The sequence below is a fragment of the Aristolochia californica genome, unplaced genomic scaffold, assembly GCF_029961685.1.
Source record: "Aristolochia californica isolate CCGP_79_NKW_82.1479 unplaced genomic scaffold, dmAriCali1.0.hap1 SCAF_12, whole genome shotgun sequence".
Taxonomy (NCBI): Eukaryota; Viridiplantae; Streptophyta; class Magnoliopsida; order Piperales; family Aristolochiaceae; genus Aristolochia; species Aristolochia californica.
In genome coordinates, this window is record NW_027181793.1 from 20,362,582 (window position 1) to 20,377,048 (window position 14,467).

The 14,467-nt window shown below is 42.1% G+C and overlaps 1 protein-coding gene across 1 annotated transcript in view; it reads right to left on the minus strand.

Moving 5' to 3' along the window:
* LOC137945886 (sister chromatid cohesion protein SCC4) overlaps window positions 1-14,467 on the minus strand; it is a 39,131-nt gene continuing 24,664 nt past the window's right edge. Inside the window, exons 11-13 of the mRNA XM_068791960.1 lie at window positions 7,914-8,119; window positions 7,492-7,616; window positions 1-521 (exon numbers count right to left, since the gene is read on the minus strand). Coding sequence (XP_068648061.1) covers window positions 333-521; window positions 7,492-7,616; window positions 7,914-8,119 — 520 coding nt within the window. The 3' untranslated portion in view covers window positions 1-332. The remainder of the gene's footprint in view (window positions 522-7,491; window positions 7,617-7,913; window positions 8,120-14,467) is intronic.

The following is a 14,467-nucleotide window of genomic DNA, read 5'->3' on the forward strand; positions in this document are numbered from 1 at the left end:
CCTACACAGATCCAACTCAGCCTCAGAATCCGAACTACGAGAGAAATTATAGTTAAGAAGCACAAAAACTTTTGATCTTCATCCAAGTAGTCAAAGAAAGATGCCTTTCACAGATTATGAAATCTTGCACTGATTAGCTTATCATTCTTTTTACAATGAAGCACTCATTACATTCACATTTCAATACAATTACAAACATTCACATAAGCCTGCTGTATTTGAAGACAGCTGCAGGTCGAAGTTACAAGAGAGCATGTCCTAAGCCATCCTATGTAGTATTATCAGCCTTTTAACTTATTGCTCTTGCAGTTAAGTCTTAACAACTGTGCGGACTAAACTTTCCTCTTACCAAGTCTGCTTGAGTCAAAGTCGGATAACCTTGACAAGAAAGGGGCAGGAGGTGGAGTAAAGAGGCCTACAGATTCAGGAATATCAAGATCCGCTCTTGTAGATGGTCCTGCAATAGCTCGCTTGATGTCAAGCTCGTTCGGCCGATGGGCTAAAACTCTGACTTTCTCAATCTGCATTGGATTTCAAGAAGATGGTAGACAGTTAATAAATCATCAAATGAAAAGACCAGGTAACACAATCGAACTTTGACCCTGCAGTGCAGTACTAGTGATTCCTGCAACAGATGGAGGTTCATGGTATTTCGCTAAAATTCATAATTTTTTTTTTTAAATGGTGCTGAGAATTTTATTAGAAAGAAACAATTACATCAAGAGGGGGTGGGGATTATCGCAAACAATGAGGGATTGGAGGGAGGTTCAACAGATACAATGTAGGTTTGTGACGCCAGGAGAGCGGGGGGATGCCTAACCCAAGCACCAGCCAATAACAAATCTGGAATAACCTTCAATGAGGAGGTGCCCAGAGAGCCAGGCAGCCCAAAGCACTTCTGTCAAAGTTCAACTTAATGCTGCCAAAGGGAGGAAGGACCATTCAACCTGACAAGTGCGCAAAGATATGCCAATTAATTCGAATTGGCCCCCTGTGAACACAGAGAATTCATGTCAAGAGTGAAGCCAGCTGGAAATAAGGCCCACACCGAGTCAATAGTGCTGTCGACACTGCTGAACTTATGATTAAAATGCCGGTTGTTACACTCCAGCCAAATGTATCAGGGTATATGAGCAAGACAGGCAGATAAGAAGATTTTGTCAAGCTTGGGGACAGGAGTGCTCATAACCAAACGAATGGTTCAAATTAAATCTTGTGGAAGGCCGAGCTGGAGATCAAGTTTCTGAAAAATGTCCATCTAGACTCTCCGTGAATATCTGCAGTGGAGAAGGACTGGACCGATTCATTGCAGGCATCACAGAGAGGGCAGACAGTATTGAGGCTGGAAAAGTCATGCCTGTAAAGGTTGTCAATTGTAAGTATCTTCTCTCCTATGACTGTCCATATGAAGAACTTAATTTTGTTTGGGATAGATAGTTTCCTAGCTGCAGTCGCATCATGCCTGGAGGGGTTAGCCGACCAACCTCTGATATGATTATATGCAGAGGCCATTCTTGTTTGTTTCCAGATCATCCTATCTGGTATGTGGCCCTGGATCACTACAGGCTCAAGAGTAGATAGGAGAGTGGAGAGATCATTGGTCTCATCCTCACGAAGACTTTGTTTGAAGTGAAAATCCCAGGATCGGTTGCGCCATATATCCGCAATAAGGGGTCTTGCCATCAAGAGATGACGAATAGAGAACCGAATGCATCCATAAGGGGGCGATAACCACACCAAGCATCTGGCGAGAAAATGAGTCTCTGACCATTACCAGCAAAGAAAGATGTAGCACTTTTGAATAGAAGAAGCAGGGGGAGGATGGTTTTCCATATGGGGGATAGGCATTGGCGTCTCACCCCTTCAGTCCACCAAAGACTTGGACATTGCAGCTTAAAGGCTACCATAGGTTTCCAATAACAAGCACGTTGGGTATTGAAGTTCCATATCCACTTGATGAGTAAAGCTTGATTCATTTCTTCAGTGGCGTGGACGCCAATTCCACCCAATAATCGGGGAAGGCAAACATCTTTCTAATTGACAAGATGATATCAGAAGGATTCCTCTAATCCTCGCCAAAGAAAGTGCTCTCTGATGGTGTCAATTATTTTGCATACAGAGGCTAGGCATGGCATAAAGGAGAGATAGTAGTTTGGGAGGCCAGCAAGACATGATTTCAAAAGAGTGAGTTTGCCTACAGTGGAGAGAAGCTTGTCATGCCAGGTACCCAGCCGATGATCGAACTTCTTATCAGAGGTGACCAGAGATTAGCACTTGGTCTGTTGTCAAAGAGAGGGAGACCGAGGTAGGTTGATGGAGTGGTGCCCAAAGAACATCCCAGAAAATCAGCCATAAACATCAAAGTCTTTGAGTTAATGTGATATCCACAAAAGATTGTTTTCCGCCAGTTAATCAGCTGACCCGAAGAGATCTCGAATAATTCGAGAAGGGTTTGGAGATTTTCAATTTGGTCCATAGTACCAACACCAAAACAAACCGTGTCATCCACAAACTGAAGTATTGGGAGGTCAAAATCAGCATGATCAACAGTTGGCAGTAGCCATCCCTTCTCTTTGGCCGAGTAAACCAAAGAAGAAAGGTACTTAGCGATGACATTGAGAAGCAACGCAGATAGGGGGTCGCCTTGCCGAATGCCACGAGGCCCCTTGAAGAGACCACATACAGAACTGTTGATGAGAAGGGAATATGAGGTGGAGGATATGCAGCTGTTAATCCAAAAGAGCCATTTTTGGCGAAAACCCATTTTAGTGAGGAGGTTATCAAGAAGCCTCCATTAAACCTATCAAAAGCCTTTTTGTTAAGGAATAGTCCCACATAGATTAGTGAGTACAAAGATCTTAAGTTTATTAGTTGGTAAAGAGGTTTCCTAAGTTAGCTAGTCATTTTGGGATAAAGCCTTGGACCCAATTTAACATGGTATCAGAGCAGGTACTCATATGTGGGCCTACACCTAAAAATTATCCACTTGTAGAGCCACAAAAGAGGGCCTACACCTAAAAACTATCCACTTGTAGAACCACAAAAGAGGGTCTACACCTAAACTGCCTACTCCTAAATTATCCACTCGTAGAGCCACAAAAAGATGGTCTACACGTGAGGGGGAGTGTTAAGGAATAGTCCCACATAGATTAGTGAGTACAAAGATTTTGAGTTTATTAGTTGGTAAAGATGTTTCCTAAGTTGGCTAGTCATTTTGGGACAAAGCCTTGGACCCAATTTAACACTTTTCAAAGTCCAATTTAAGCACAATGGGGGAGTTTCATCATTTAGAAGTAGTGTAGAAGTTCATGGTTTGACATTGCAGAATCAAGAATATTTCAACCTTTAATGAAGGCACAATGCCCATGATAGATGACCAGGGGTAGGGCAGCTTTGAACCGATTGGCGAGGATCTTGTAAGTGCTCATGGTGATACTGATTGGACGGAAATCCAAGGGTTGCTCAACATTAGTTTTCTTGGGGACAAAGGCAATGAAAGAAGGCCCGATGTTTCGATATGTTATGCCTCGATGATAGAAGTCTTGAACCATGGCCGTAACATCCTCTTGATTAATAGGCCAGCAGCATCGATAAAACTCTCCATTATAACCGTCTGGTCCAGGAGTCTCACACGCAGAGAAGGGTAGCTCAATCAGACTGGCAACAACAGCCAGAATTCTTGCAAGTTAACACTCTGAATGGAAGGTCTAGAGGGCTAAGTTTTCGTATAAAGATCAGCAAAGAAGCTCACCAACAGGTTAGTAATGGACGGCCTATCGACTATTTCAAAAAAAAAAAAAAATGGTGGGCCTATCGGAAGTTACCTCGCCATCAACACACAACAAGGTAATTCGATTGGCACGACGCCTAGTAGAGGCCACAACATGGAAAAATTTTGTGTTGGCATTGCCCTCTGAGAGCCACTTAAAGTGAGCTTCTTGTTTCCAACGGATGAGCTCATTATGAGCGAAAATTTGGAGTTGATTTTGAATGGAAAAATGTTGAACTAATTCTTTGGAAGAGAAACACCTGGTTTCTTCAGCAGCGTCCAAGATAGCAAGCTGATTGAGGAGAGAGTTATTTTCATCTAATTGTTGAGACCGATGCCCCAAGGACCAGGATTTGAGGTGTTGTTTGAGAAACTTTAGTTTTTGAAGGAGAAACCAACCTCTTGGTCCATGAACACCGAGACCATTCCAACCATTCGAAACAACCGAGATGAAGCTGCTATAGTTGAGCTAAGAATTGTCAAACCGAAATAGTGAGGGATCCCAGCATCCGAAATAAGTGTCAAGCAAGATGGGCCAATGATCAGAGACGGTGCACCCGAGAACTCTACCAAACACATTATCATAAAGCTGCAGCCAGTCCTCATTGGCTAAAAAGTGGTCCAAATTAGATAGAATTGGCGGTTGACGACCGTTAGACCATGTGAAAGACTTCCAAGAGAGGGCTATCTCATCCAAATCGCAGGCTCCAATGAAGTCTGCAAACTGCCACATTGAGGTTGTAATTCGGCTAGCTAGGGGGGCCTTTTCATGGCAATACCGAGTGGCATTAAAGTCTACCGCAAGGAGGGGGAGCTGCTAGTGTTCGCACATAGTAAGGAGGTCATCCTAGTTGTCAATCATGGTATCTTGTCAGACCATATACACCAACATGGCACCAAATGTTCCCAGGATTTTTATCATGAATCTTGATACCGATAGAATAGGTTCCCAGGATGTTGTCAGAAACCTCAATGGTCCATGTCCCAAAAAGGAGGATGCTACCAGAAGTGCCAACAGTGTCAAGCTTCAGCCAATCAAAGTCCTGAGACGGCCAAATGTCTCGAACGGTAGCTAAGGACAATGATGAGGCCTTTGTCTCCTAAAGGATGACAAGATTTGCTTTAGAAGATGATAGAAGATTTCTGATGTTTGCCAGACGTCGGGCAAAGCAACTTCCATGCACGTTCCAAGAGATGACTATCATTTTCCACGCTTCTTTTGAACTTTCGGAGATGGTTGATCGCCAAGTAGAGGACCAGAATAGACAATGCTCATAATTTTGGCCAACTTCATCATCTGGGCCTATGTTTCCTTGCCAAACTTGTGTTTCTCTTACTGGAGAGTCTAGATAAAGGTTTGGGCACGCTCTCTAGGCTCGGGGAAGATACAACGTCCTGACCGGGTCTCTAGGGTAAAGAGAACGAGTACTGGGTTTGCCTTGTAAGAGTTGTCTGGGTTGACCATAGTTTTGCTGCTGGTAGGTGCCAATGAGGGGAGGGGATAAATTTTGTTGGTGTTTTGGAGGTTGTGGAGGTCAATAGCGATTTTCAGAGCTCGATTCAAAATCAGAAGGGGTATTTGGTGTTCAATGCACTGTCGGGGGGGGGGGGGGGGTAATAAGAGGAAAGGTTGTAGGGGTGTGTTCGGGGGAGTTGGTAACTATATAGTGGGGGGTGAGTGCTGGGGGGGGACAGATGGAGAGAGGGGGGTCTGAAAATGGAAATAAATCCAAGTTCAAATGGATGGGAAGATGGGATAAGTTGGCAGGTTGGGATTGATTGGGGTATGGTTGACCATGCATTTGGTCGTCTTTCTCTATGGATGGGAGGGTATTTAAGTCATCACAGGAGGGGGGAGGCTAACAAAGCATGGTCCGCTTTGTCAGGGTGTCAGGGGAGGTGGCAGTTATGGTTGTATTGCAAGGGGAAGCAAGTGGTTGTTACAGAGGGGGATTTGAAATTGGGTGGTGGGATTTGCAAGACATGGGTTTGGGACAGAGTTCACTCGTCGGGGGGTGATCCGGGTTGGAGTTGTGACTCAGCAGGATTGAGTCAGAGTTAGGGTGCAGCTGACGTTGAGTTAAATCGCCGGATCTGAGTAGGTCATCATGCTGTCGGAAGTCCGCCATGTTTGCAAAGGTAACACTGATCCAAAACCGGGCATTGTCAATGGCAATGCAAAGGAAATGCTGGCTGGAGCAGATACTGTGGGGGTTAATGAAAATTCAAGCTTCGTTCAACCGGTGCCAATGCACCGTGTCCGGTTGAGTGCAATGAGAGTGTCAAAGACTGCAGTGATGCTGGTGAAGACCCCACATTGCCAGAGCTCAATAGGGAGGCCACGGATGGAAAGCCACTGGCTGAAGGTGCTGGAGGGGGCTGAAGGAAGCCATTCTCTGATTTCTCTTATGCGGGAGTTGGGATCTGAGTTGAGTAGGAGGGCAGAGGACTTGTCAGAGTTTGAGCAGAGGTGAACAAGCCAGCAGAGCAACTCCAGGTGTGATATGTGTGGTGAGTAGTTTAAGTGGAGTTGAGAGGTAAACCAATTGGTTATGGCATGCTTACTGGTTTCGGGATTAGTGGTAATGATGATAGATCGCAGAAGTGCCGATCGGCCATTTAGAAGAAAGTTTGAAGGAAGGGAGATCGTGAAGTTTGACTGGGGCATAGTGAAGGGTGTCGGTTGGGGGCTCGTTTGGATTGTTTGAGGAAGTGGAGGGGGGGGATAGGGCGGCATTTGGAGTTTGCAAGAGTGGTGGGAAGGCTAGAGTTTGTTTCGCAGATGAGGGATTGGCCGACATCCAAGGAGGGATAGCAGAGAGGCTGGTTAGGCAGCTGTAGAAGGTCTTCCATCCAAAATTGGCATTGGTCATCTCCAGAACATATATGCGTGCCATGATTAGATCGCCCTGATGCTGGATGATCTTGCATTTTCCCTGGCTATGGAGGTTGTCACAGAGACATAGAAAGTATAGCAGCCCGTCCAGAGTTCCCACGATTTATTAGGAATTTCTGTTTAGAATGTTACCTGTGTAAACAGTTGATAGAAAGTACCTATTGCAACCACCAGAATGTTGACAAAGGATTTCTTCGTGCCACTGGACGAGACGAAGCAAATAACATCGCCAGAGGCTCAACGGATCATCTCCAGAGCGAAAGTTGTTTTTCCATAGCCGTAATATAAATAATAAGCATTTGTCAAAAATGCCTCCCAGCTTCAGGGTTTTTTCAAAAGGGCCATAGATTTTTTGTGTTTCAAGAAATGGTCATGTTCCTAGATGAAACCTATAATTGAGGTAACATTGTCATTAGAGTTCAAAATATTTCTAAAGAGATGATTTTTTTCCCACATCGGTTCAATTAAAACAAGCAAAAAGCAGAGGAAAAGTTCTTACCAGATCTCTAGACATTAATGTTCTTCATACTCAGACAAAAAGGAATCAAAAGCAACCATAAAAGGAGCTGGTGCAAACTTGATAAAAAGGGTAATTTTGTCTTTTCACAATCATAGGATTTGCACTATTATAGCAAACCTGGATACCTTATTACAATAAAGAATGTGAAATCTTAGACCATTTTTGGATAAGCAAACTTGTGGTTTGGAAGAAAAAAGTCGACTCTATTTAAAAAAAAAAATCATAATAATGAGGATGAAGATAACAAAGAATGATAATGCCATTAGTAAATAGAATAATCTAATGCTAAATAAAGTTTGTCCTTGCCAGCTCATGATGATGAATAGAGGATCGTGCATCAGATAGCCTCTTCTGTAGATCATCTTCTTTCTTCTTTTCATACTCAGAATTTTCAATTCCATTGCCCTTTTCACCCAATTCTTGATACAGACCTGTAATACGAGTTGCATAAGAAACTCAACTTTCATATACTCTCCCAACTTAGTCTCTTATATACACTTATCAAGTCACAAGAATACTCTGATTGTAAAATCAGAAAGAAGGAACTGAAATAAGATTTGCTCCTTTCAACAAGAAAATCACATTTCTACCACAGGAAAGAGGAAATAGAAATAATGAATAAAAACATAAACTAGACAGTTTATTTTAGACAGGTTGCCACCAAAGTTCCAAAGTAACCCAAATGTACACCAGTCCAATCTTTTCCTCCTGTGGAAAATTTTAATTACCTGTCAGAACAGAGAGCACCCAGATCTGTGTGGGAATGTCATGAAGGGTTTTTGCCAGCGTCAAAGAGGACTTCAAAATTTCTCGGGCTTGTGCATTGTCATGCAAAGCTAGAGCCAGAGAACCTAAGACTGTCAGATACTGTGAAACAAGTTGAATGTTGCCCAGGACTTGGTGTGTGACTCTCAAACCGTAGGCCAACCGAGTCCTGCCAAAGGAAAGATTATTACTTCATGTGCTCAGAAATCTACTCTCCAAAACTTAAGAAGTTGATATGGTACTAATTGATGTCAATAGAAAGCACACTACTGTAACAAAATTGCTTAGTATTCCCATCGATGCACCTAGAAAGTGTTAAAAACGTACTCACATTTCCATTGTGAGGTCAGTCTCGATGGTTAGTGCACATATTTTTATGATAAAAAAAAAACATGCCCACTATGGAGACTGTCCTCACTATGAAAATGATTAGTGTGCATATTGTTAGAAAAGATAGGTAGGAAATAAAACAAAAATGGAACATAGACTCTGCAAATCCATGTGCACAATATAATATTTTTCTTTTACAAACTACTATAATTATTATCCGTGATCAAATAACAGTACCGAATTTCAGTTAAAGATAACTTAGCTAAAATTTGTTAACTTCTAAAATACTGATGTAGGGGTATTTTGGTCATTTTGCAAACTTGTATGTCACAACAAGCTAAACTTCACATTAGTACTCTAATTTCAATTTTCATTGAATTCTGACTTGTATTTGTGAAGTTACGAGAATTTGTAATGTGTTGAATTTATGGAAAAAAGAAAAACTTCATTGACTTGATGTAAGTACATGAACCCCTATTTATAATAGAGGAAAGTAGTAGAGTCCAATTACAATTAAACTACCCTTGTCCCAATTACACCCAAACTCTAACACTTTTTTTTTAAATGAAGATGTATAAGCTATTAAAAGAGTAAGGATTACAATACCTAGCTAAACAGGGTCTTCCTCCACAACAAGGTGTTGGAGAGAAACACCTAATTTAGCCTAAATGATTAGCTGACCTAGGAATGTGCTTCCAATAATAGTTTAAAAGAGAAATTAAATTACATATATCAAAAAACATGTCCCAATGTCGCCATGGAGGAGGAGCTGACTTCGCACACCAATTGATAACAATTTTTGAATTGCCTTCAATGCAGAGAGGCCCCACAAAATGGCGATTAAAGATTTGAAGCCCATTAAGTAAATTGGAGAGCTCAACTGAGGTTGAATCTGAGATTCCAATTGGCCCAACGAAAGAGAAAAGAAGAGTGTCGTTACTGTCATGAATAACACCACCAAAACCCGCAGGGCCTGGGTATCCAAGAGCACTTCCGTCAAAATTGAATTTGTAGTAGCCCATCGGAGGAGGAGACCAAATTTCCATAATCAGGGGGGGGGCCGCCAGTAGGATAAGACATGTCAGCTATCACCCACCAGTTCTCTCGAAAGTTGGAGCCGTTTAGATTTCGGAATTCCTTACGCAAAAGGATCCACATAGAAACTTGGCCAACAATTTTTTCTATCAGTGTATCGCTAGGGATAGATTTTAATTTGAATTTTCGATTGTTTCTTTCTTTCCATAATGCCCAAATGATATGACCAACACAGCAAGAGAAGTAATTTCCCGAGTTTTGGGAGGCTAACATTAGTAACTGAGAAGATTGTAGATGAGTGATTTTGAGAGGGGCAGTACTGGAAACCGATTTTGTTGAAGAGGCTAGTCCATACATTGTGGTCAAAGTTGCAATGTAAGAGGACATGGGTGACTATTTCTGGGGAAGTTTGGCAGAAGGGGCATAAGGGATCTTGGACAGGGGTTCCTCGTCGGATTAGAGAATTGGATGTGAGGATTTTATTCCTACAGGTGCACCAGATAAAAAAATTTGCACGAGGAGGGGCAAGCAAGATCCATGCGATGGCAGCAGGATGATTGGTTTGTGGGGGGTTGGGGCAGCTCAGGAAATTATAAGTAGAAGAAGTGGAAAAAGTACCTTAAATGCATGGTGTCCATATGAGAGTATCAGGCACAGTTTTTAGGCTTATCAAGGATAGATTAGCGATAAGGTTGGATGCCACCAGAGCCTCTGTGCCCGAAAGCGCTCTCCGCAGATTTAAATTCCATCCTCCAGAATCGGTCCACAGGTCAGAGATAGAGGCTTCCATTGGCCAAGTTTGAAATCAAACTATGGCTGATGTTGATACTGCAGAGACCTGTCCACCAGTCTGACCAAAATTTTGTCAGACTTCCCTTACCAGTGTAGCATTTGACAACCTTTTTGAAATCAAGTAACAATATTACAATTTTTTTCCACATGGGGGCAGCCTATTACGTCTCCCACCCTCTGTTCACCAACCAGATAATTTATTTGCTTTAGCAGCAACTAAAGTCCTCCAAATCAGATCAGCACAAATTAAATTTTCAAATCCATTTAAGCAGCAAGGCCGAATTAGTGGTAGCAATATCATGGATCCCGAGACCTCCAAGGATTTTTGGTTTGCATACCTCAGCCCATTTCACAAGACTATACTTCCTTTCACCATTCGGTCCTCCCCACAAAAATTTCCTTTTGAGTATTTCAATTCTTTTCCGGACAGAAGCAAGGCATCGATATAATGAGAGGAAATAGGATGGAATACCGTGCAGGCAAGACTTAAAAAGAACAAGATTACCTTCTTTGGAGAGAAATATTCCTCTCTAGGAAGTCAGACGGTTCTTTAGACGCTCAATAACAGGATGCCAAGAGCTTTTGGAAGGCAGAGTAGACGACATGGGGAGGCCCATATAGGTAAAGGGAGGTGTAGCAATTTTGCATCTCAGATAACAAGCCATAGAGTTCAACACATTAGGATCAATATTAAAGCCAATGATAGAAGATTTTGTCCAGCTTACCTTTTGTCCAGATGAGAGTTTAAATAAGTTAATATGAGATATTTCATTCATAGTTCCTTCACCAAAGAGAATGGTGTCGCCAGCATACTGAAAGAGGGAAATATTTTGACTGGGGTCATCAGAGATAGGGGTAAGCCAACCGAAATTTTTTACAAGATAGACCATAGATGCCAAGTGTTCTACAATGGGAGTGAAGAGGAAAGGAGATAAAGGGTCCCCTTGCCGAGTGCCTCTTGTTGAGCTAAAATAACCACAAAGTTTTCCGTTAACAAGGACAGAGTATGACACATTAGAGATACAACTTCTCATTCAGAATTTCCAACGGGTCCCAAAACCCATTTTGTCAAAAAACTGGTCCATTAGTTTCCAGTTGACATGGTCAAAGGCTTTTTCAAAGTCAAGTTTCAAGATAAATCTGGGCAGCTTAGATTTTTTGAAGGAATCTAGGAGTTCATGGGCTGCCATAGCTGAATCAAGGATATTTTGACCACGAATAAAAGCACTTTGACAAGGATTGATGATTTTGGGAAGGAGGGATCTGAGGCGGTTGGCAAGAATTTGACCTATGATTTTGTAAAAACTAGTGGTGAGGTTGATAGGTCTAAAATCTTGGGGAATAGCTGACTTGGCTTTTTTTGGGATTAATGCAATGAAAGAGGCACCAACTGCTTTGTGAGTGATACCGACTCGGTGGAAATTTTGAACAAATGCATATACATCAATTTTTACTACTCCCCATAATTTGTGATAGAACTCACCGTTGAAATTATCTGGACCAGGGGCTTTGTCGTTAGGAAGGCCAAGAGAGGCCAGATTGATTTCTTTAGGACTGAAAGGGCATTCTAGATAATCCGCATCAGAAGAGGAGATACGCTTGTATTCAAGCTGGTATAGAGAAGGACAGTTGAAGCATTCATCTGAATAAAGATCTGAAAAGAACTTGACAAGAATGTTAGATATGGAGGGGCTATCCGCGATCACCTAATCTCCAAGATAGAGAGATGTGATACGGTTAGCCCTCCTCCTAGCCGAGGCAATAGCATGGAAAAACTTTTGTATTTCCATCCCCCTCAGCCAGCCAGCAGAATCTAGCTTGCTATTTCCAGTGCATGGTATCATTTTGAAGAAGATTTGAAAACTAGATTCAATTTATATCGAAGAAGTAAATCGGGAGAAGAAAGGGACCTTTGCTCTTCGAGGAGATCAAACTCAGATAAGTGGCGGCAAATTGAATTTTTCCGAGAGGCAGCAGCAGCAGCGCGGTGGTTGAGAGACCATGTGCGAATCTTCGCCTTCAAGGCTTTGAGTTTAAGGGGGAGCGTCCAACCTGGGTTAGGGTGATGAGAGAGTTCTTGCCACCATACAGCAAGATTGGAATTGAAGGATTCAACAAAGATCCAAGAGTTCTCAAATTGAAACGGAGATCGACCCCAAGCTGGGGGGTGAAGTTAAGTCCTAGCATAATTAAATAACTCAACATAAATAGAAGACTAACATAACTAAAACACCTTTAAACTGAAACTCTTCTGTGAGACCTCCTTCCATAATAATTGTGGCTCTGTAAGACTTCTTATTGTGAGAGTCATGTAAGACTCTTCCATATTTGCTCTTCAACACTCCCCCTCAAGGTGGAGTTTATAACTTCGGTTTGCCATGAAAAGGATTCTTGGTCTTCAATTTTCTTTTGCTGAAAAAAAATTCTTGACAAATACAATTCTTCATAGATGAAAAAACTTCGTCTTGTGTGCTCCCCCTTTCTTGAATATTTTGGTCACATAAAACTTACTAAAACATAAAATACCTCTTTCTTGTACTTCTTCTTCTACTTCTCCCCTCAAGCTGGGAGGTAATGGCAACAATCCCAGCTTGAACCAAATAATATAGATGTAGTAATAAGCTCCTCCATCACGGTGTCCCAACCTGGGCACCGACTCTCAAAGGTGGTTGATAAGTGGGTAATGCCTATTGTTAAATTGGATCCAAGGCCCTATCCCAAAATGACTAGCCAACTTAGGAAACCTCTTTTCCAACTAAAAAACTCAAGATCTTTTGTACTCACTAATCCATGTGGGACTATTCCTTAACACTCCCCCTCACGTGTAGATCCTCTTTTGTGGCTCTACAAGTGGATAATTTAGGAGTAGGTAGTTTAGGTGTAGGCCCTCTTTCGTGGCTCTACAAGTAGATAGTTTAGGTGTAGGCCCTCTTTTGTGGCTCTACAAGAAGATAGTTTTTAGGTGCAGGTCCACATATGAGTACCTGCTCTGATACCATGTTAAATTGGGCCTAAGGCCCTATCCCAAAATGACTAGCCAACTTAGGAAACCTCTTTCCCAACTAATAAACTCAAAATCTTTGTACTCACTAATCCATGTGGGACTATTCCTTAACACTTGTCATACACAAGACGGAGATAAAAGACCCACAGATACATATAAAAAGTCTCAATGGACTTAAAATACCTATATATATAAAGGTAAACCAACCGAAGCAATACACAAGAGGTTGGCCCAAAGGGGTATGTGAGAGTCAAATAAAGGATGGTAGGAGAAAGACTGCCAAATAACCCACCAGTCTTTCCAGAATTTTGTTGTATTTCCATTTCCAATGTAACATTTTGTAGCCATTTCGAATTTGGGGAGAAGTCGAGCTATTTCTTTCCAGGCGGGTGAGAGAGAGTGAATTCGCCCTCCCTCTGTCCACCAACCAGAGTGGAGATTTGCCTTCTCCATAACAAAAGCTCTCCAAATCAAATCAAGATGCATATTAAATTTCCAAACCCACTTAAGAAGGAGAGTAGAGTTTGTTGTGGAGGTATCTCGGATACCCAGCCCACACAACACTTTTGGCTTGCATACCTCCTCCCATTTAACCAGATGATATTTTTTTTCACCGTTTGGCCCACCCCAGAGGAAACGTCTCTTTAGGAGCTCAATTCTGTTTCTGATTGAAGTTGGACAATGGAACATAGATAGATAGTAGTTAGGAATTCCTTGTAAGCATGATTTGATGAGAATTAACTTGCCTGCTTTTGAGAGGAATTTTCCCCACCAGGTGGCTAGCCTCCCTTCCAAACGCTCAACGACAGGGTGCCAAGAAGCCTTAGAGGGGAGACGGGGGAGGGAGGGGATCAGAGGAAGCCCCAAATAGGTTCCAAAAGATGATTCAATGCAACATCCAAGATAATTGGCCATAGAGTTGAGAAGACCAGCCTCAATATTGTAACCCAAGATAGAGGATTTCTCCCAACTGTTTTTTGCCCAGCTGAGATTTCAAATAAGCTCAGTAGGACACTTAAATTATGAATTTGATTGAGAGAGCCATCACAGAAAAGAATAGTGTCATCTGCATATTGGAGGAGGCTAATATCGAGAGCAGGGTTAGGAGAGACAGGGCTTAACCATCCAGACGTTTTAGCCAGACGGATCATTGCGGCTAACTGTTCTCCAATGAGAGTGAACAAAAGGGGGACAGAGTTTCCCCTGAAGTTTGTATCACTGAAGTTTCTGAATTCTATTCTATTTAGAAGACAGACAGAAACTTGGCTAGAGAAAGGTGGACTTCATATTAGGAATCTAGTTTTCAATTTTCATTGAATTCTGACTTGTATTTGTAAAGTTATGAGAATGTTTGTC